Source organism: Procambarus clarkii, chromosome 81, assembly GCF_040958095.1.
Source record: "Procambarus clarkii isolate CNS0578487 chromosome 81, FALCON_Pclarkii_2.0, whole genome shotgun sequence".
Taxonomy (NCBI): Eukaryota; Metazoa; Arthropoda; class Malacostraca; order Decapoda; family Cambaridae; genus Procambarus; species Procambarus clarkii.
Window position 1 is genome coordinate 3,441,246 of NC_091230.1, and position 21,256 is coordinate 3,462,501.

At 43.1% G+C, this 21,256-nt stretch overlaps 1 protein-coding gene across 6 annotated transcripts in view; it reads left to right on the forward strand.

Moving 5' to 3' along the window:
- IKKepsilon (I-kappaB kinase epsilon) overlaps positions 1 to 21,256 on the forward strand; it is a 395,291-nt gene that overhangs the window by 321,799 nt on the left and 52,236 nt on the right. For all 6 annotated transcript variants that reach the window (XM_069315600.1, XM_045766596.2, XM_069315599.1 and 3 more), the window contains 3 exons: positions 3,189 to 3,327; positions 5,776 to 5,962; positions 18,786 to 18,889. In XM_069315600.1, coding sequence (XP_069171701.1) covers positions 3,189 to 3,327; positions 5,776 to 5,962; positions 18,786 to 18,889 — 430 coding nt within the window. The remainder of the gene's footprint in view (positions 1 to 3,188; positions 3,328 to 5,775; positions 5,963 to 18,785; positions 18,890 to 21,256) is intronic.

A 21,256-nucleotide genomic window follows, 5' to 3' on the forward strand; every position in this document is an offset into this window, starting at 1 on the left:
TGGTGTTCAGGTGGCCTTGTTGTCGGTGTCCCACCTGCGAGCTTCATCTTGGCGACAGTATGACGTTCCTGGTGTTTCTATGCACTTTTTCTTGCTCTTTGTTCGTTGTCTTCTCTTTCGCATCGGGTTGTCTTGTACTTTCTTGGGTTTTCTGGACTACAGTTATTTGATGTTTTCTTACTGTTGCCTCGTTTTATGTGGCGCTGGCAGAGCCGCTCCGGCTTGCGTTCGGGGTGGACGTCATATCTACCCCGTTTCGTACGCTTTCTCGTGTTTTGTTTCACCTCCGGCCTGCTCATGCAACGCCTGCGCCGTCCTGGTCCTTGATCAGGGTGCCTTCTTCTTCTCCTCAGTTTGTGGTAGCCCCTTCGGTTCAGGTTTCTGCTCCTTGGTACTGGCGGTAGATTTGTACGTGAGCAGCCTTTCTCTGTCTTGGCGACGGTCGAGACGGCTGGTTTCCAGAGGGGTTCTTGGGTTATTGATGCTTGATTGGTTTGGCCGGGGGTGCGTCCTGTGTTTTCCAGTTGCGCTTTTTGCCGTTACCTGCTTACCGTGTTTGGGGATGTGCTTTGGTTTGATCTGGTTCCCCTCGTTCCCTGTTTCAGGGCTCGGGTCTCCCAGGTTGTCCGCAGAGTTTTTCAATCTTCCAGCCTGCAGTCTGTCTTTGCGCCCGTGCTGTTAGGACGTTTGCAGCTTTTGCTGCTGTGTTGGTGACGTCTAGGGCTTATTTTGGGCGCAGGGAATTGAGGGTCGCACAGGTTCTTGGCCGCCCATTCTTTATGCGCGTCTGCTCCTGTGCGTTCTTGTTGCCTTGAGTCGCAGGTTGCATCCTGTTGTCTCGGCTTCGCGTTGCGGAGTTTGTGACGGCCGCCTCCCGGGTTAGCCCTTTCTTTTCCTTCTCTTTGGGTATGAAGCTTCAGGGAGCCGTAGGGGCTCCCCACAGAAACCAGCGTTGAATGTAATGAAACGCCATTTTCTGGGTAAGCCCCGGAGGCTCCCTGGCAACCCTCCCTCCCACCGGTCGGCGTTTTTTTACGCGTTGGTTGAAGCTTAGCTTCCGAACTGAAGTTTGGCAGCCGGTGCGGTAGGTCCGGGGCTTCCCTCTCCCCCTCTCGGGGCGGGGAGGGCTGCGCGGACGATTGACGCGGCAGTAAAGTGTGATGTTTGCTTGTTTCCTTGGGATTGTAGGGAGTTTCTACCTCTCCGTTCGGTTTTTTGTTTTAGTTTTTTACCATGTGGGGTTTGTTTTGTCATGCCTACCTTTCTGGGTGCCTGACCCCGATCGATGGCAGATAAGGAAAACCCCAACCACAAGAGGGTTTTCCAGTGCCATTGCTCCCTGAAACCTCTCTGAAGGGGCCAGGTTCTGACGCTGGTCCCTGGTAGGTCTGAACTCCTTAGCTAATGTCCCGGTTTAATATAACATACATTAGCCCGATAAGCTCCAGGGAGCCTCCAGGGCACACCCAGAAAATGGCGTTTCATTACATTCAACGCTGGTTTCTTTCCGGTACTGTTTGCAGAGTCTGTGGTTGTGCAGTATCTGCAAGTGGCTTCGGCTAGTTGCCGTCCTATGTCTGACTTGTTAGTTCTCCAGGGGTTGATGTTACTTCTGCCTCATTCCGTAAGCTGTCTTGTGCGTTGTTTCACCTCTGGCCTGCTCATGTGCCTCCTGAGCCGTCCTGGCCTTTGGACCGGGTGCTCTCCTCTCTTTCTTCTCCTCGATTTGTTGTGGCCCCTTGGGTTCAGGATTGTTTTTCTAAAGCTATTTTTCTGTTAGCATTGGCCTTTGGGGGTCGGGTCGGGGAGCTACATGCTCTGCTCCAGCACAGGGGTTTTTGCTCCTTCGGTCCTGGTGGTAAGTTTATTAATTTGCAGCCGTCTCCTTTTCTGGCGAAGAATGAGACTGCTGCTTTCCGGAGGGGTCCTTGGGTTGTTGATGCTTTGTTGGTCAGGCCGGGGGTTCATCATGTGTTGTGCGTGGTTGTGGCTCTCCACCGTTATCTGCGTGCCTCTGATTCAGTGGCCGGGGATGGACTCTGGGTTGACCCGGTTTCCTTCCTTCCCTGTTCCCGGGCTTGGGTCTCTTGGGTCATCCGCAGGGTTATTAAGTCTAGACAGCCTGTGGTCTATCCTCGTGCCCACGACGTTCGTAAGTTTGCTGCCTTAGCAGCGGTCTTTGGCAACAAGTCCTGGGTTGACATTTGAACACATGGTTTTTGGAGATCGAACAGGGTCCTGGCTGCATGCTACCTTGTCAGTGTCCCTGGACTTGGTAGAGCCTGTGTTGCATTGGGTTGGCGGTTGCAGCCAGTTTTCTTGACTTCGCATTGAGGAATGAGGACTGACCGCCTCCCGGGTAAGTCCCTGCGTTTTTTCTTGTCTTTGGGTAGTTAGCTCCGGGGAGCTGAAGGGGCTTTCCCCAGAAAACCGGCGTTGAATGTTATGAAACACCATTTTCTGGGTGAGACCCTGAGGCTCCCCAACATCCCTCCCTCCCTCCAGTCAGCGGTGTTTTTGCGTGTTTTGACATCCAACCTATGAACTGCCGGTGCGAGGGTTTGGGGTTCACCCCTTCCCCCTCCCTGGGAGGGGGAAGGTTGCGCAGAAAGTGATGCAGCAACGTGATGATGTCATGCTCGTTTGCTAATTTTCGTTGGGGAGTTCTATCCACTCATTCAGCTTTTGGTAGCAATATTTTTACCAGAATAGGGGATTGTTTTGGGGCGCCTATTTTCCTGGGAGCCAGACCCGGTCAATGGCAGACATAGAATGCTCCCAACCACATGGGGGTTACTTTAGGCCATTGCTCCTCGTGCCCCTCTAACAGGCCAGGTTCTGGCTCCTGGTTCCCGGTAGGCAAGAACTCCATGCACTTTGATGCAAGAAAGCTAATACTGTAGTTACATATCAGCCTGGATAGCTCCGGGAAACCTCCAGGTCTCACTCAGAAAATGGCGTTTCATTACATTCAGTGCTTTTTTTTTATTTGGCTTGTTCTCTGATCTTCGTGCTTCACTTGCCTGAGAGAGAGAGAGAGAGCCAGATTCTGTAGTTGGTTCTCATTAGACAAAGGTTAGTCTCGGAAGCCTGGTGCATCTTACTTAGGCTTAGCTGAGGAAGCCCTCCCCAGAATAGTATATAAAATAAATGCAGTTAAAAAATCTAATTCTACTTGTATTTTTCAGCTTTGACTTTCAACGATGAACAGTTTCATTTGTTAGAGAAAATGAAGATGAAGGAAACGGCAAAAAGTCTGGAAACTCTGCTGGCCTCAGTAACTGCTACACTGCACCACACAACTGATAACCTGGCTGACTGGTGCAAGTGAGTCAACAGTTTGTTATTACATAAAATTTTAATTTCCTTCTTGTCAGATAATTTTATATATGTCACAAAGATGAAGTGGAAAAATCACTCAAGAAGCTAGGAAGAAATGAAGCAATTGGACCTAATGGAGTTTCACCTTGGATGTTGCAAGAATGTGCAACTAAGCTGAGCATCCCACTCCAAATAATATTTCAGACAACCTTGTGCACATGAATCTTAGCAATTAAAAGGAAAAAGGCAAACATAGTACCAGTCTATAAAAATGGTAATTAAGAGGAACCTCTAAATTATAGTCCCATGTTAAACCTGGTCTCGGGCCGAGGTTTGGGAGTAGAACTACTCCCAGGTGTCATTAACAAGCGTGTTAGTCAAAACACAACAAAAAATGGTTAAAGCCAAATGGGTTGAACACCTGGAGAGTAATGACATAAAAACAGACAGACCGTATGGTTTCCGAACATTTGCTTCCGGGGCTTAGCGTCCCCGTGGCCCGGTCGTCGACCAGGCCTCTTGGTTGCTGGACTGATCAACCAGGCTGTTGGATGCGGCTGCTCGCAGCCTGATGTATGAGTCACAGCCTGGTTAATCAGGTATCCTTTGGAGGTGCTTATCCAGTTCTCTCTTGAACATTGTGAGTGGTCTGCCAGTTATGTCCCTTATGTGTAGTGGAAGCGTGTTGAACAGTCTCGGCCTCTGATGTTGATGGAGTTCTCTCTCAGAGTACCTGTTGCACCTCTGCTTTTCAACGGGGGTATTCTGCACATCCTGCCATGTCTTATGGCAGTTAAGGCAAAGGTTGTAAGTCGAGTCGCATTTGTCGACGAAATTGGAGTCGTAACTTGAAAAATTCACTGCCCCTACTTACGACAGAGGTGCCACTGTACTAATAAAATATGTATATTTGGACAAATGTAATCTACAGGAGTTTGTAGGTAAAGCTTGACGAGTAAAGGTGTGACAGCGAGTCAAGTGCATGCTGAATATCAATGGTGTGACAGCGAGTCGGTGTTGAAAATGCCTGATATCTCTCAAGCATCTGTACTGAACTACTCTTGAAGTGTAGACGGATGATTGCTGTAGTTGCATGCTGAATATCAGTGGTGTGACTGCGAGTTGAGTGCATGCTGAATATCAATGGTGTGACTGCTAGTCAAGTGCATGCTGAATATCAATGGTGTGACTGCGAGTCGAGTGCATGCTGAATATCAATGGTGTGACTGCTAGTCAAGTGCATGCTGAATATCAATGGTGTGACTGCTAGTCAAGTGCATGCTGAATATCAATGGTGTGACTGCGAGTCGAGTGCATGCTGAATATCAATGGTGTGACTGCTAGTCAAGTGCATGCTGAATATCAGTGGTGTGACTGCTAGTCAAGTGCATGCTGAATATCAATGGTGTGACTGCTAGTCAAGTGCATGCTGAATATCAGTGGTGTGACTGCTAGTCAAGTGCATGCTGAATATCAATGGTGTGACTGCTAGTCAAGTGCATGCTGAATATCAATGGTGTGACTGCTAGTCAAGTGCATGCTGAATATCAGTGGTGTGACTGCTAGTCAAGTGCATGCTGAATATCAATGGTGTGACTGCTAGTCAAGTGCATGCTGAATATCAATGGTGTGACTGCTAGTCAAGTGCATGCTGAATATCAATGGTGTGACTGCTAGTCAAGTGCATGCTGAATATCAGTGGTGTGACTGCTAGTCAAGTGCATGCTGAATATCAATGGTGTGACTGCTAGTCAAGTGCATGCTGAATATCAATGGTGTGACTGCTAGTCAAGTGCATGCTGAATATCAGTGGTGTGACTGCAAGTCGAGTGCATGCTGAATATCAATGGTGTGACTGCTAGTCAAGTGCATGCTGAATATCAATGGTGTTATGGCAACTCGAATGCATGCTGAACATCGATGTGTGATGGCGAGTCCATTAGTCGAGTGCATGCTGAGTATGTAAAATATATATATATATAATTGGATGAATGTAGTCTACAGGAGTTTGTAGGTAAAGCTTGGCGAGTAAAGGTGTGACTGCTAGTCAAGTGCATGCTGAATATCAATGGTGTGACAGCGAGTCGGTGTTGAAAATGCTTGATATCTCTCAAGCATCTGTACTGAACTACTCTTGAAGTGTAGACGGATGATTGCTGTAGTTGTTTTACATTTAGCTACTCAGAACAAAATGTCCATGTAGCACGGGCTACAGTGAGCCTGTAAGATGATTATTCTCTATAGATTGCTTATATAATCGGTCCACACCTCGCCTGACTATCCTCTAGCAGGTAGGGAAGAAGTGTTAACTGTAGTTCGGGAAGAGGTATGAATTTGTAGTTTGTGGACCAAGTAGAATTAACAGGTCCATCTCATTATCTGCACATAAGCTAATGAGAGTATGAGCAAGAATATTATTGACAGATTTTATGGTAATGATTTTTTTCCATCTAGGGTTGCCAAAGTTCAGCGTGTCCAGACTGAGATCGAAAAGGCAGATGTTGAGAAACACGAGGTACTTCTTGCCTCTTTCCAAGCTACTTTGGGTGATACTGAAGACAGCTATCACCACACACTCTCAGAACTTCTGGCAGCTATTAAGGATAGGAAGCTTCAAGATGATGCTAGACTTCAGACAGAGGTAATCACTGGGGTGTTCATTTCCCATAAATGAAACAATTAAATTTGTTCTGTTTCTCAATTTTTTTTTATCTTTTTTCTGTGGGGAGCCCCTTCAGCTCCCTGAAGTTATCGAACTGATATATGCTATAGTAATCTGGGGCTTCAGTCAATAGAGTTCTGCCTACCGGGGACCACGAGCCAGAACCTAGCCTGTTCTGGCTCGTTCTGTTTTGGACCACGAGCCAGAGCCTACGTGCATCTCTCGGAGATGCAGGGAGCAATGGCCTAAGGAAACCCCATTGTATTTGGGAGTATTCCATGTCTGCCATTGACTGGGGTTAGGCCTCATTCAGACCTAATTTTCACTAATAATGATAAATTGATCAAGAACATAATGATTACAACTACCTGTTACCTGTTATTAAATGCACAACCAGTCCCGAGTCCCAGGGGAGGAGAATTCAGCAAATTCAATTTTGATAATAAACAGATTAACTGGGAGCAAATAAACCAAGACCTTACAGAAATAAGCGTGAAGAACAGTTAGAAAATGCAAACCCGAACCAGTGCCTGGAAAAAATAAACTCAGTAGCTCTAGAAATATGCTCAAACCACATATCCTCTACGAAAAAAGAGGAAGAAATGCAGACTGGAAAAACAGGAATGGTGCCTCTATATCGCATGCCTCTATAGGCAAAGAAAACAAATCATGGAACAACTCTGAGAGTCACACTCTATCTCAAGAACGACGAAGAAGGCTAGGTAGAGAAATAGAAATAATTGTATTATAGCTACAAGAATCGATCAAAATGCAAGAGAGAAACAGAGAGCAAAAAGCCATCAGTTAAATAGAATGAAATCCAAAATTGTTTTTCTCTCTTATACAAAATCAAGATAAAAAATTACATCTATTATTGGGCCCCTGCGAAAGAGAGATGGAACTTTCACAGACGACAACAAAGAAATGAGCTTAGATACTGGCATTATCTTTGACATACAAAAAACATCAGAGATAGCACCACTACTTAAATGAAAAAATAAGGCAAAGGCAAAAAGTGACAGACCGATAGCATTAACATCACACATCATAAAAATCTTTGAGAGAGTGCTTAGAAATAAGATAACAAAATACATGGAATAACAGCATCTCTATAACTCTGGACAACATGGTTTCAGAACAGGCCACTCTTCCCTATCACAGTTGCGGGACCACTATTATATGGCCTTAGATGCCATGGAAGATAAACAAAATGCTGATGTAATTTACAGAGTTTGCAAAAGCCTTTGACAAATGTGACCATGGTGCTATTGCACACAAAATGCGTGCAAAAGCAGTTATTGGAAAAATAGGCAGATGGACTAACAGAACTCAATATGTTGACCAGACTACACAGTAGAAGGTGAATGGACGACGACGTTTTGGTCCGTCCTGGATCATTCACAATCGACTTGAGAATGGTCCAGGATGGACCGAAACGTCGTCATCCCTTCACCTTCTAGTGTGTGGTCTGGTCAACATACTTCAGCCACATTATTGTGACTCATTGCCTGCAGAACTCAGTATGTAATAGTCAACAAAATATAATCTGGACCATCAACCATGAAGAGCTCGGTCCAAGGTACTGTGCTTGCCCCAGTACTTTTTCTCATCCTCATATCAGACATAGACAAGGACACAATCTATAGCACTGTATAGTATAGCAATCTGCACTTTGCAGATGACACTAGGATTTTTCTGGGGGGAGCCCCATTGGCTCCCCAGAGCTATCCAGGCTGATATGTATATATTATCTTTCTGGCATCAGTCAATGTGCATGGAGTTTTTGCCTACTGGGGACTATGAGCCAGAACCTGACCCCCTCAGAGAGACATGAGGCGCAATGGCCTATAGAAACCCCCATGTAGTTGGAAGCATTTTATGTCTGCCATCGACCAGGTCTGGCACCCAGAAAGGTAGGCATCCCAAAACAAACCCCCTATTCTGGTGAAAATATCAACCCGTTCTCACACAAGACAGCACATATATGACTTAATGCTTAAAGTCAATATGTTGAATATGAATTAGTAAATATGTGATATATTCCCAGTTACTTTTTTTACCATGGCCCAAACTCTTCCTCACGTACCAATTTACGTGTCACAGTACCCGTCCGTCAACATAGATAGCAGAATATTCGTGATTGGTTCAATTATAAGGAAAATTGTAGTTTTCAGGTCCCACATGGGTTGTGAAATTTACCTACTATTGTCCATGCTCTTAGAATATTACAGATCAGCTACTTCCTATTGAAGGCTCGTAGTTTTGTTTTGAGAAATATTAGTTGTTCTTAGTAAATTATAATAAGCACTAAAAATTATTACATAGAATAACAGTCCTTCACCAATCAATATTATATACCATAGTTTGTGCTTTACAAATCTTTAAAGGATGTTTTGTAGGAACGCTAACAGAAAACGATGTTATGTTGGAATGTCTATGGGGTAAACTACTGCAAACAGGACGGTATTGTGTCTACTATACCAACAATAGCTAGGATGGGTATATTGTCACCTACCGCCTGTTAGGTGGGAAAGGGGTCTAATACCACCCACAGGATGGGTATGAGGGTCACATCCACCCACAGGATGAGTATGGGGATCACATCCACCCACAGGAAGGGTGGATGTGATCCAATATGAGTATGGGGTCCAATACCACCCACAGGATGAGTATGGCGTCCACTACAACCCACAGGATGGGTATGGGGCTCCAACCACCCATAGAATGGGTATGGGGCTCCAACCACAAATAAAATGGGTATAGGGTCCAATAACACCCACTGGATGTGTATGGCGTCCATTGCCGCGCGTCGAGCTCGAAAACCGCAGCATTCATCTCAGAACCATGCCTATTTCACACAGATTCCTTAATAAACGTAAGAGTTTTATATGTCACAAGAAAGATAGAAATATAAGCTTCATTCTAAATACCTTACCATGGGCATATTTAAATTTAAAGCGAAGATACGTGTACTTTTATAATAGCCGAGCTTTAACCCCGGACAGATTGCTCGACCGAGCAACTCTCTCTCAGAACAATGTTTATTTCAAGTGAATTCGTTAATAAACATATATGTTTTATATGTCTCAAGAAAGGCAGACATATAAGCTTCACTTTAAACACTTTACCATAGACATATTTAAAGTTCTAATGAAGATACATGTATTTTAAAAATTACGGAGCTCCCACCCCGTACAGACTGAACGACAGAGCAACTCTCTCTCAGATCAATGTTTATTTCACGTAAATTCGTTAATAAACACAAATGTTTTATATGTCTTAAGCAAGATAGAAATAAGAGCTTCATTTTAAATACATTACAATAGACATATTTATAGCTCAAGTGAAGATACATATGTTTTTATAGTAGCGCTCAGTAGCTTGTCGGGCATGGAGTGCAGACGCCTACGCACTTGCAGATATATTGTATAATTAACAAAGATACGTTAATAAAGCCTAAAATCTTATATGCCTCCAGAAAGACCGAGATATGAACATTATTATGATTTCACCAAATGAAATATATCATGTTCGAGAACAAAGATATATCAATTTTAAATTAAGTTTCGACTCTTGCTCGGGGGAGAGAGAGGAAGCGACTCTCGCCCCATCTATTGGAGATTCTGTCCACTAAAGACCCAAAGCTACTCAAACCCTCCTAGCATTATTTAAGTAATGAAGTAATATGGTATATTTACTATAATGTGGGTGCTGAATGCAGAACATGAGAAAACATATATTTACTCCAAACTAATATAATTTCATTATGAAATAAGTAAATAAGTAGCATCAAAGGAAGTCGACGGTCCAAGCGTCAATGTTGTGGAGCGACTTATCCAAGATATATCGTTGTTTGGAAAGTGTTTGTTGGCATATCCAGTTGTCGCACTTCTCTGCACAAATTATCACAAATTTAAATTATAATGTTAACAAGTAGAATACGTATTTTTAATAAAATCTAACATAACTAGCCAGAAAACATTTAACATTTATTAAAAAAATATATGTTTGGAAGTTTTATCGACTTTTAGTTTTAGGACAATAGTTTTGTTATATATACTCGTTATTCATTGACATGCGTTCGCTACTTAACCCTTAACATGCTCGGGGTCTAATATCCTGCCATCCGCACAGGCGCATGTCATTTTGAAAAAAAAAAAAATTTTTTTTTTTTGCTAATCTGTTAAGTTCTGTTCACTGATCATGGGAAAAATAAAAAAAAAATTATATTGTACTTACTTTTGTTGCAATAGAGCCGAGAAGCTCGGTGATGACGTCACAATCTGCATGTTCGCTCATGCAGTACACGCCCGGGAGGTGTTGCGCGCGGTCCTCAAACAGCCAGAGTTGCCACAAATATATTTTCGCGCTATTTATTTACAATGTCTAAGCGCATTTTATATAATTTTTTTTCACTAATTGTGTTTCAAATACTGTTTGAACATATTTTGTATCAATAATTGTTGCATATTTGAGTATACACAGGCGCACACAAATGTTTTCAATTACGGCAATATAATATGTCATTACAGTCTATTATATTGTATGTTCTGCTTATATTTGTATATATTTACACACACGCACACGCTATCTGCTTATATGTTTACATATTTACACACTCGCACACGCTATACACACTTTGAAGCACACTTAGAAGATTTCTAGACTGTGGTAGTCATTGAAGCAGTCGACAGCACATAATGGGATACCACACGTTTCACACCATGTTTGCACAAGCTTCCGTTTCTTGTCTCTACGTGTCGTTGTTTTACACACCAAGCAATCACGTTGGGCTATTGCACGCTTCACACCAGGTGGCAAATACTTAAGTTTGTGTGCTAGGAAGCCTTCAGTGTGAGCGAGGCGTGGAGTACCAGCATGCTGCAACAGTGGGTTTATGATGGGCCGCTGAATACCTGGGACATCTTTTGCAAACTTTCCTAATAACTGTATTGCAGCATCAAATACAAAGTCACGGAAAGTGGGCTTACGTCCAGTTCTCACAAGGTACATGTTGAAACAGTTCAGCATGCTCATGTCCACAAGATGGAAGAACACTTTTTTCGTCCACCTACATGTCTTCCGCACACACTCTGCAGTGCCAATCAATATGTCTGATTTATCAATCAACCGCATGTTGATATTATAGTCTAAAACACAGTCTGGCTTATATAGTGGTGCGTTTGTTTTATGGCTCACTTTCCCACTGTTCACCATTGTTCCATCATGAATTGTTGTCAACAAGTTCACCTCTCTTTTGTCTTTCCACCGAACTGACAGAATGTTATCACTTTTCCTTCTCTGACACTCACCAACCGCAATGTCGTTGTCAAACACAGGCATTTCCCTTCGTTGTGGCTTTACTGTACCAACCAATCCGGTTCTATTTTCTAGCAAGAACCGAGCTAGCAAGGGACTTGTATAGTAATTATCTGTGTATAAAATGTGTCCCTTGTTCATCCACGGAGCCATGATGGTCTTCACTACACTCCCCGAGAATCCATGTTCGTCGTTACCGGGAATGTCTACATCACTAGCCGAGTACAGAATCATGTGTAACACATATCCTGTCTCACAATCACAAAGAACAAAAAATTTCAGGCCAAATCGGTTTCGTTTTGAGGGAATGTACTGTTTGAATGGAACACGTCCCTTGAAAAGTATGAGAGATTCATCAACCACCAGCTTCTGTGCTGGTACGTAAAAATCTCTGAATTTTCCAATAACATCATTCATGTAGTGCCTCACTCGCCACAGTCTATCATCAGGTGTTCGGTCCTGAACACTTCCAAAATGTAGACACCTGAGGAGTATCTGAAACATGTCTCGTGACATATATTTCCCGAATAAAGGTGTTGGTATTGTCTTGTCCTTGCTCCAATAGTCATTTATTGCATGTTTGTGACAGTGCTTCATCAACAAACAGAGTGCCAAAAACACATACATTTCCGCCACTGTGGTATTTTTCCAACGCTGCAGTCGTGAAAATTCTGTGATTTCCCTCTCAATCAGGTAAGCAGCATGCAGGTTCGTTTGGTGTACAATGTATTCCATGAGTGGTTCATCATAGAATGCTGTAAAATATTCCATCTCAGCCATGTCCTCACCTTGATTAGGGAAAAGGTTTGTAATCCCTACATCATTATCGTCAAAGTGAGGAATATTAGGAATAAAATCGTCACCATCACTCCACTCAAGTACACCAGGCGTCCTGCGAGATGCAGAGGAAAGACGGCGAGGAAGCGATGCATACCGGCGACCAGGAGCTGAATACCGTCTGCGAGAAGCACGGCGGCTACGTGCACGTGAGGTGGGTGCACGTGAGGTGGGTGTACGTGAACACGAGGGTCTTGGTCCCTCATGTGGTGCCATGCGGTGGCGCTTGGCCGGGCGAGATGCTGCTGACGCGACAATTTCTCGCCCAGTTACACCACTGGTACCAGCCACAGGCTCAATAAAACTTTGATCTGAGTCACTAAACCCAGAAAAGGAGTCACCTCCCTCTGACTCGTCACCCTCAAACAGAAAATATCCACAGGAACTGTGAGGTCGTGGTAGAATTGGGGTAGAAACTGGGCGAGGAGGCATCGGTGAGCGTATAGGCCTCGCCATGGCAGGGCGGTCATTCTCACTTTCACTGCTGCTGCTACTATCACCCGACAACTGTGTATAATCCTCATCGTTGTCTGAATCGTCAAACACACTTTCTTCATGTTCAGAGAATAATTCGTGGGCTATTTGCTCTGGGGTGAGGGACTGAGTGGTGCGTGCCCGTGAGGCGTTTGACCGTGCGCTCGCCATGGTGACTCTTGCTAAACTGAGGCCTCCCATGCCTTCGGATCGTGAGCGGGAATTTTTTTCAAAATGGCCGCTGTTTACTAGAGCCCCTGGGCAGCGTATGGGACCCCCAGCTACACCGCGGGCCATTCAAATCGTGCGCGGTACCCATACACTTCATATGAAGTGAAGCCCAGTTGACTGGTAAAACGATTTACACTTCATATGAAGTGATGCGCACTTTAAGGGTTAACGTTTTAGGTCTATTCTGAGTATTGATGGTCGTTTGCACTTCAATGAGTTTGTGATCTGAGTATGTGGTATCTGATATCATAATGTCTCTGATAATGTCTTCATTGTTCGTAAAGACCAGATCTAGAATATTTTCATTTCTCGTTGGCTCCGATATCTGCTGATTGAGTGAAAATTTGTCACATAATCTAAGTAGTTCTCTAATCTGTGGTTGGTTAGGTCCTGATAGATTTCCTGGTATAATATTATTGTTTGCTATTTTCCACCTGAGACTAGGCAAGTTGAAGTCACCTAGGAAGATAATATCAGGTATCGGGTTCTCCAAATTATCAAGGCTATTCTCTATTTTGCTTATCTGTTCTGTGAATTCCTCAGCCGTTGCATCTGGCAGTTTGTATATTAGAATAATCACTAAATTTATTTTCTCTATTTTTAATCCCAGTACTTTGGGACATTTGGGGCTTGACTCTATTTATTTAAATATTAATGTAATGAAATTCTATTACGAAGGACCACCCACTTTTATAGTAAAGAGGGAAACTAATAAAATATGATCATTAGAAAATTCCTAGATGAACCAGTAACTATGGATAAATACTAGAGAATATGATCACTTATATAAATTAATGGGCTGTATAATTTAACTGAATCAAAGCCTCAAACACCTACATTGGGGGGTTATTACTGGAACTTCATATATGTCCAGGAACTAGTGTGGTTCGTGCACCAGTTCATTATGCAATAATCTAATCCTATGACCAATTATAGAATCATTATATTTATCACCAATAAGAACATAGATTATAACATGGGAAATTAATAATTATAATAAACACATGTCAATCCAAAGAAACAGTGCTCTGCATGAATAATACTACAGATAATGGTATTTAAGGAATACGGAAAGGGTCTTAGCTTGAAGACGATTTCCAAGAAGTCGGTTACGACTCGTCCTCGGAATCTCCTGGACTCATCATGGAACACTGGGAGATGATTAACACGGGAAATGACTGCTCGGAGAATTCTTCACACACGCTGTAAATCAAATTATATTCAGTAGCAACAGATTAAGCTGCTAGACATCTATGTTCAAGAAAATTAAATTAAATAATGAAGGTAAATAATAACCTGTGGTTTTTTATAGTCGCTCTGCATAACGACAAGCTACCCAGCTATAACCCCCTCCTAGATGTCTTGCCGAAGTTCGCGTCCTAGGTTCAGGCGTCGTTGTAACGAACACGTGGTGTCTAGCCTAGCCTAGATGCGACGCGCTTCACTGGCCGGTCACGTTGGGCTACACGGAATCAAATTTAACAGGTTCCTGGCTGAATGTCAAATTAAATCTCTTGACAATTCAACACGTTGTGTAAAGTGACACTGACACCAGCTAAGTTATTGTCTGCAAAGGTTCTTCACACCTCACAGTGGCGACTTTCATCTGGAGCTCTTGGTGGCGTCTACCCTGGTGGCTTGGGTAATGGCGTCTCTCTCTGAGCGCGTCGCTTCGTGTAGTCGCGTCTCCTCTGCCCCGCTCCGCGTCCCGCGTTTGATACACAAATTATTTACTACGAATATTATCATTTCTCGCAGTTGTGATTGAAATGCTCGGATAAGGATGGGTTTATTATTCAGAGGAGTTAAATATTATTATTTGCCCGTTTTGCGATGGTAAACGAGTAATGGAGATGAATTAAAGTCTCTCCAGGGCATTCACGCGTGACGTTAAATTTATTACCAGATAACAGTTATAACTATAAACGCTCTATTTGGCATTAGTTGGGAATCAGTTTATCTGCAATTAATTATCACACAGAACACCGTTGTTTTATAGAGAATCAAATTCAATTCTCAGACACACTGGATATAGTTGTGTTTATTATAATGGAATCTGACGCAATACTGGCGTCTGGTGACGTAAGAATTCTAGCCTTATTGTACAGATGTTATTATTAGTACATGTGAACTCTACGTTTGGTTAATTTTAATTACTACAATGATTAGTAGATTTAGTAATAATTAATAATAATACAACAGTGTTGTATTTAGTGTTGGAAATTTCCAACAAGTACCTCTACCACCTCATTTGTAACGTTTAGGAGCTCCGAGCATACAAGGTCTTCCCTAATATACAGACCCACTCCTCCATGTGACCTAATTTTCCTATCACACCTGTATAGGTTATATCCTGGAATCCAGATCTCACTGTCCAACAATTCCCCTGCATGGGTTTCTGTGAAAGCTCCAAATACTGCATTTGACTCCGTGAGGAGGCCATTTATGAACTGTACTTTGTTGTTTGTTCTTGTTTTCAGTCCTTGTATGTTGGCAAAGATGAATGAGGTTACTCTATTAGTGATAGTTTGAATGGGAGACTTTTTCGGCAAGCCCATTATTCATGGACATAATGAGCTTGTTCTGACCAGTACTGATTGTTGTAGGGCAGTTGTCTGTTGTAGTTGTAGTTCCCTTTCGGTGGGTAATTGTATCTGTAATTCTGGAATGCAAGTGGATCTGGCATCCAGTTCCATACACTCTCCATGCTGCTCCTTTTTAATTCTCTGCCGGTCTGGTATAAAAAATTTATAGAGTTTCCTCCAAATTCATTATCCTGCTTGCCACTCTTTATGTAGCGTTCCGTGCCTTTCACGTGAAAGTGTGGGCAGCTGAGGTCATAGCATTTTCTGTCCTCCAGTGAGGTTTGGCACATGTCAGGATGGAAAAACCTAAATATTGATCCAAATCGACACTAACCTTTAACCTTTCCTAAGCATATTTAAACATTTTTTGGGATGTTGGTAACTGCATTCTAATCCTTTCTTATTACCAGCATATCTATGTCTGCATATGCCCTTTGCATAAAATTTGCATAAGTCTGTCCTTCTGTTCTGAATTGCTCTATCAAGAACCATCGTAGTGTCTGTACCTATCGAGCTGTCAGTGCTGTCTGGTACACTTTCTAGTTTACTGTCATCTACATCCTGGCCTACTGAGTCAGAGTTTACAACTTCCTGAGTTTCAGCCTCAGTTTCATCCCTGACTATAGCCTCCGCCCCTTGTATATTAGAATTGTTGTTCCTTTCCCACTCCTTCTGGATGGCTGGTGTGGGATATTTGGGCTTGATTCTGATTAATTAATAATTAAAGTAGTAAATTAAATTACGAAGGACCACCCGCTTTTAAAGTAAAGAGGGAAACTGAGAATTTCAGATCATTAGATAAAATTCTAGAGTAAACCAGTGACTATGGATATGACTAGAAAGTATGATCATAAGAATAATTAATGGGCTGTATTATTAAAGAAACAAACCTCAAACACCTACATTGGGGGGTTATTACTGGAGGTCAGTACGTCCAGGAATCAGTGTGGTTCGTTCACTAATTCAATTAATAATAATCTAATCCTATAAATAATGCTGAATATAATATTATTCATATAAAGAAGGACATGAATATGAGCATAGTAATGAGTTACAGTAAATCACACATTATGTTGAACATTCTGAATGTACCAAATTGCTAGAATATGGAAAAAAAGAAATAAGCCTTAGCTTGTAGTAGGTTCCTTTAGATAACCCTGGAAGTCCTCTTAATCTCCAAGTCTGGTACACTGGTGAATGGCACGGTTAACATGGAGAAGACAGCATGAGGAATTCGTCTCTCGAGCTGTAAGATAAATGACTACCAGTAGCAATTGATTTAACTACTCAATTCATATTCAAGATTATTGATATCTACAGATGAAATTCTAATCACCTGTTATTAGGTGTTATCTTGCCGCGTGACGCGCAATCACCCCGCTATTATTAAACCTGTAAATGATGCATCAAATAAAAGGTACTTAGCTGTGGGCACTGTATAAGTATTAAGATTGCCGTAATTTCGCATCTCAGGCTCCGGTGAACCTATCCTGGATTGATGCGTTTCAAGCTGGCTGATCACGTGTCGTCAGGAACCAAGTCTAGGGTCCCTTATTTAACACCAGCACTAGTTGAAGATATTATCTGCAAGGTCGTTCACGCCTCACAGTGGCGGCTTTCATCTGTGGATGGACACACTTGTCCTATTTGCTGGACAATAGCGTATTCTTATGAGTACGGTGAGCGCAAGTTTGCTTCCTTTCGGCTCTGCACGTGTCCACGCACCGACTGAGGATGGCGTCCCCCAACCCACGCCGAGTCGACGTTCACAACACAAATTATTGTCTTGAACATTAATATTTCTCGCATTCGCGCTTGAAACTCTAAAGACTGGACGGGTTTATTATTTAGAGGAACGAAATATTATTATTTAACTATTTAAGAATAGTAAATATATAAGGGAGAGGAATTAATGTCTCCCCATGGCATTCATTAATGACGTTAACACTAAAGCGAGGTAGACGCTATGATTCTAACGCTCTATTCGGCTTTTAGTTAGAGAACAATTCGTCTGCAATCAGTTGTCATACAGAATGCTTTAATTATGGAGAATCGTATTTAATTCTCACACAAATTGAATATAATGTGTTTTACTGTAAAGAAATCTGACGCAATACTGGCGTCAGGTGACGTGAGAATTCTAGCCTAATGCACAGATGAATTATTAGTACATGAGAATTCTACGAGTTGTTAATTTCACTTACTACAATATTAAGTATGGTTAGTAATAAGTAATGAGAATACAACAATGCTGTATTCGATGTTGGAAATATCCAACAGCTGGTAGGCTTCCAATGAATGATGTTTTCCGGTCATGCGTCATGTTATCTAGAAGGTTTTTTAGGATATTCCAAGCTGGCAGGTCATTTTTATACACCCAGAGCAAGTGACCAGCTCTCAGTGCCGTGGTGTTACTCCTGTACAAGCCGAATGGAATCTAGTCTTACAGATATAACATTCAATTCCCGTTACCTTCGTCTTTAAGGAGTTGTTACAGTGGCCACAAATTTGTTTATTTACTCCCATTTTGCCTTGTTTTGTTGTATATATCTATATATTTATAATAATTATATGTATATTGTATATTTGTAACAATATATATGTATATATATTTATATATTTAATATTTATAATATTATATGTATACCGTATATTTGTAATATTATGTATGTTATTTTGTTCAAACTTTATGGCAGGTACTTAGCGTAGGTAGCGAGGCTGGTCCCCGGTCGGTACAGGTGACCTCTTGTGGCCCAGGTTGATGTCACCAGTTTCCAGTTACCCGATTTATAACCACTGATGCCGCCTCTTGCCACTGTTCTATATTTCTAGTATTCTATATTTATAATATTCACTTCCAACTTATATGTTGTTGTGATACCCGTTCCACATCACTGTTCCACGAATCACCGTTCACTATTTTTTTTTTTTTCCTAATACACGCATGTACACAAAGCCTTGTTCACTGGCTCACACGCGGTCTCCCGTTTATTCTCTATTTAACACAAAGTTCTATTGTTAATGACTATTTTCAATTTTCCAGCGGGTCACTATGTACTTTATGTCTGTAATCAGTAATCCACGGCAGTAGTCCTAAGAATCCCTGTTAATGTCACGATTTTAACGGAGCGCGCACGGTACGTCTACCCCCTCCCTCGACCTTGACCTATTTACTGCTAGGTAACAGGGGCATCAGGGTGAAAGAAACACTGCCCATTTTGTTTCTGCCATCACCGGGGATCGAACCCGGACCCTAGGATTACGAGTCCAGAGCACTATACACTCAGCTATTAGGCCCCCCTGTGTCTGTATCTGAGAGTAGACTAACATATCTAATAAAAAAAATTGTTTTCCAGATTCAGGAATCCGGAGATGATAAGACGTTAAAGAAATCAAATGAAGCTAAGGATAATCAAAAGTCTAAGAAAGAAGATATTAATAAGGCCAAAGTCAAATTATCGTGAGTATCTGTGGTGAGATGAATAAGTATGTTATGTAATAAAATAAAGTTTAAATGGTTCACAATTGTAAACTTTTCTGAGTTATTACCTTCAGTTGCTCCCAAAGGTATGATCCACTATGTTACATGTCAGTAATCATGAACAGTTAGACAGGAATGACATTTCTGCAAAATCATTGTAGATGCTAAGGAGTCATTAAAAAACTATTTTGAGGTCAGAATGACCAATGGATAGACTTTCATAAAATGTTTAAATAATTTCCAAATGCTTATCTGCAACACAAGTGCTAATTGTTTGATTGTTTACTTACCTGGCTACCTAAGCTACACACTGCTGGTTGGCTGCACAATACCTATTTATTGACTCCCTGAATTGGACTGCATAATATTCTCACTGCTTTGTAATTACCTAAGTGTAGTTACAGGATGAGAACTACGCTCGTGGTGTCCCATCTTCTCAGTACTCCTTTCCGTGGGGAGCCCAATCAGCTCCCTGGAGCTGATATTAGCTATATTAGTCTAGGGCTTCAGTCATATGGAGTTCTTATGCCTACTGGGAACCATGAGCCAGAACCTGGTTCCCTCAGAGAGGCAAAGGGAGCAATGGCCTATGAAAACTCCACTCTTTGAGAGTTCAGACAACCACATGCTTTGCGAAACCACTCGGGCAAGTGTCCGCCAGGCCTTGCGGCCCGGTTGATGGGTGGGAGGTGGCTTAGTTCGCCAACTGACCTTGCCGGGCACCACTTTTGTGTCTTCTACCCTGTGACGTCACAGGTTCACAGCCCATTGTTTTGTTTTGTCACGAGACTGGAGTATTCATTCTGTAATTTTGTTGGATATACTGGAGACACGCGATTATCTGGAATTCGAATATCCGGAAAATGCCCTTATACGGACAAAATCGTGACCGGATAAAGTTATCTCAATATCTGGCCAAAATGTCCATGGGAACTGGAAAAATGGGTGTTTGGCCGGATAAAAAATCTGGGCCGGTTAACTTGCTGCATATGTTACACTATCTGGACAGTCAGCCGGACAAGGGGTGAATTGTCCGGATACGAAAGTCAGGCGGCGGACCGTACTGTATTAATCCCGTACGGCTGTGGCTTGAGGCGCCTGGCATAGGAGGGGGTAGGTGGGTGGTGTCGGGAGAGAGTGGAGTGTTGGGAGGGACCACCTGGGAAAGAGCATGGGGAGGAAAAAGGGGGATGTGGAGGGGCCTATACACTTCAGTACATGAATTACCATTAATTTTCTGTGGGAAGCCCCTACGGCTCCCTGGAGCTTATCGAGCTAATGTATGTTATATTAAACCGGGACATTAGCTAAGGAGTTCAGACCTACCAGGAACCAGCGCCAGAACCTGGCCCCTTCAGAGAGGTTTCATGGAGCAATGGTCCTGGAAAACCCCTTTGTGGTTGGGGTTTTCCTTATCTGCCATCGACCGGGGTTAGGCACCCAGAAAGGTAGGCATAACAAAACAAAACCCACATGGTAAAAAACAAACAAAAAACTGAACAGAGAGGTAGAAACTCCCTACAATCACATGGAAACAAGCAAACAAGCAAACATCACACTTTACTGCCGCACCAATCGTCCGCGCAGCCCTCCTCGCCACGAGAGGGGGAGGGGGGAGCCCCGGACCTACCACGCCGGCTGCCAAGCTTCAGTTCGTTTGCTAATGTCAACCAGGATAGACGCTTCTCTGGCCTCAGTTTCCTAGGCGGTGTTTGCCTTGTGTGGCGTTCACTGCCGTGTGTTGTGTTGTGCGGTGGCCAGGAGTACCTCATCAGTGCCGGGGCTGCATGCGCTTAGTGGCTGACTTCCCTAAGCGCCCTGTGAGTACTGCCCCTGCGTTACAGGGTTATCTTCCCTGGGGCGTTCGGGAACCATTCCCGTAGAGGTTCTTGCTGCTCGGCATTTGCCTCGCCTTTGGGGCCAGCTGGGGCTTGGGGCCCTTGTTTGGCCCTGGGTAGGGATTGGTATTGTGCTGGTTAGGGCGTCAAGGTGTTGCACAGCCTGCCACCTAAGCGGCGGCTCGTTCCTGTTGCCTCTGGTGACAGTGTACTTTTGCGGGGTTTTTCTTTTGTTTTTATTTTCATGCCTGGTGGGGGTCTGCCTAGTGTGGCTATAGTTCCACTGGTAGTGTTTGGTGGCCCTCTGCTAGGCCCCCGTGATTGTACACGTCGCAGGGGTTTTCAGTGCTATCCTCTTCCCTCTTGTTATGTTTGGGTCTCTTAACCGGTTAGCGACACCTTGCCCGGGCTTCCCATAGTTGTTACCCCTACGGGCCCTGGAAACCTCTGTCTGGGCTCGGGGGACCATTGAATGTGTCTTCTTCCGGGTTCCAACCCGTCTTGTACA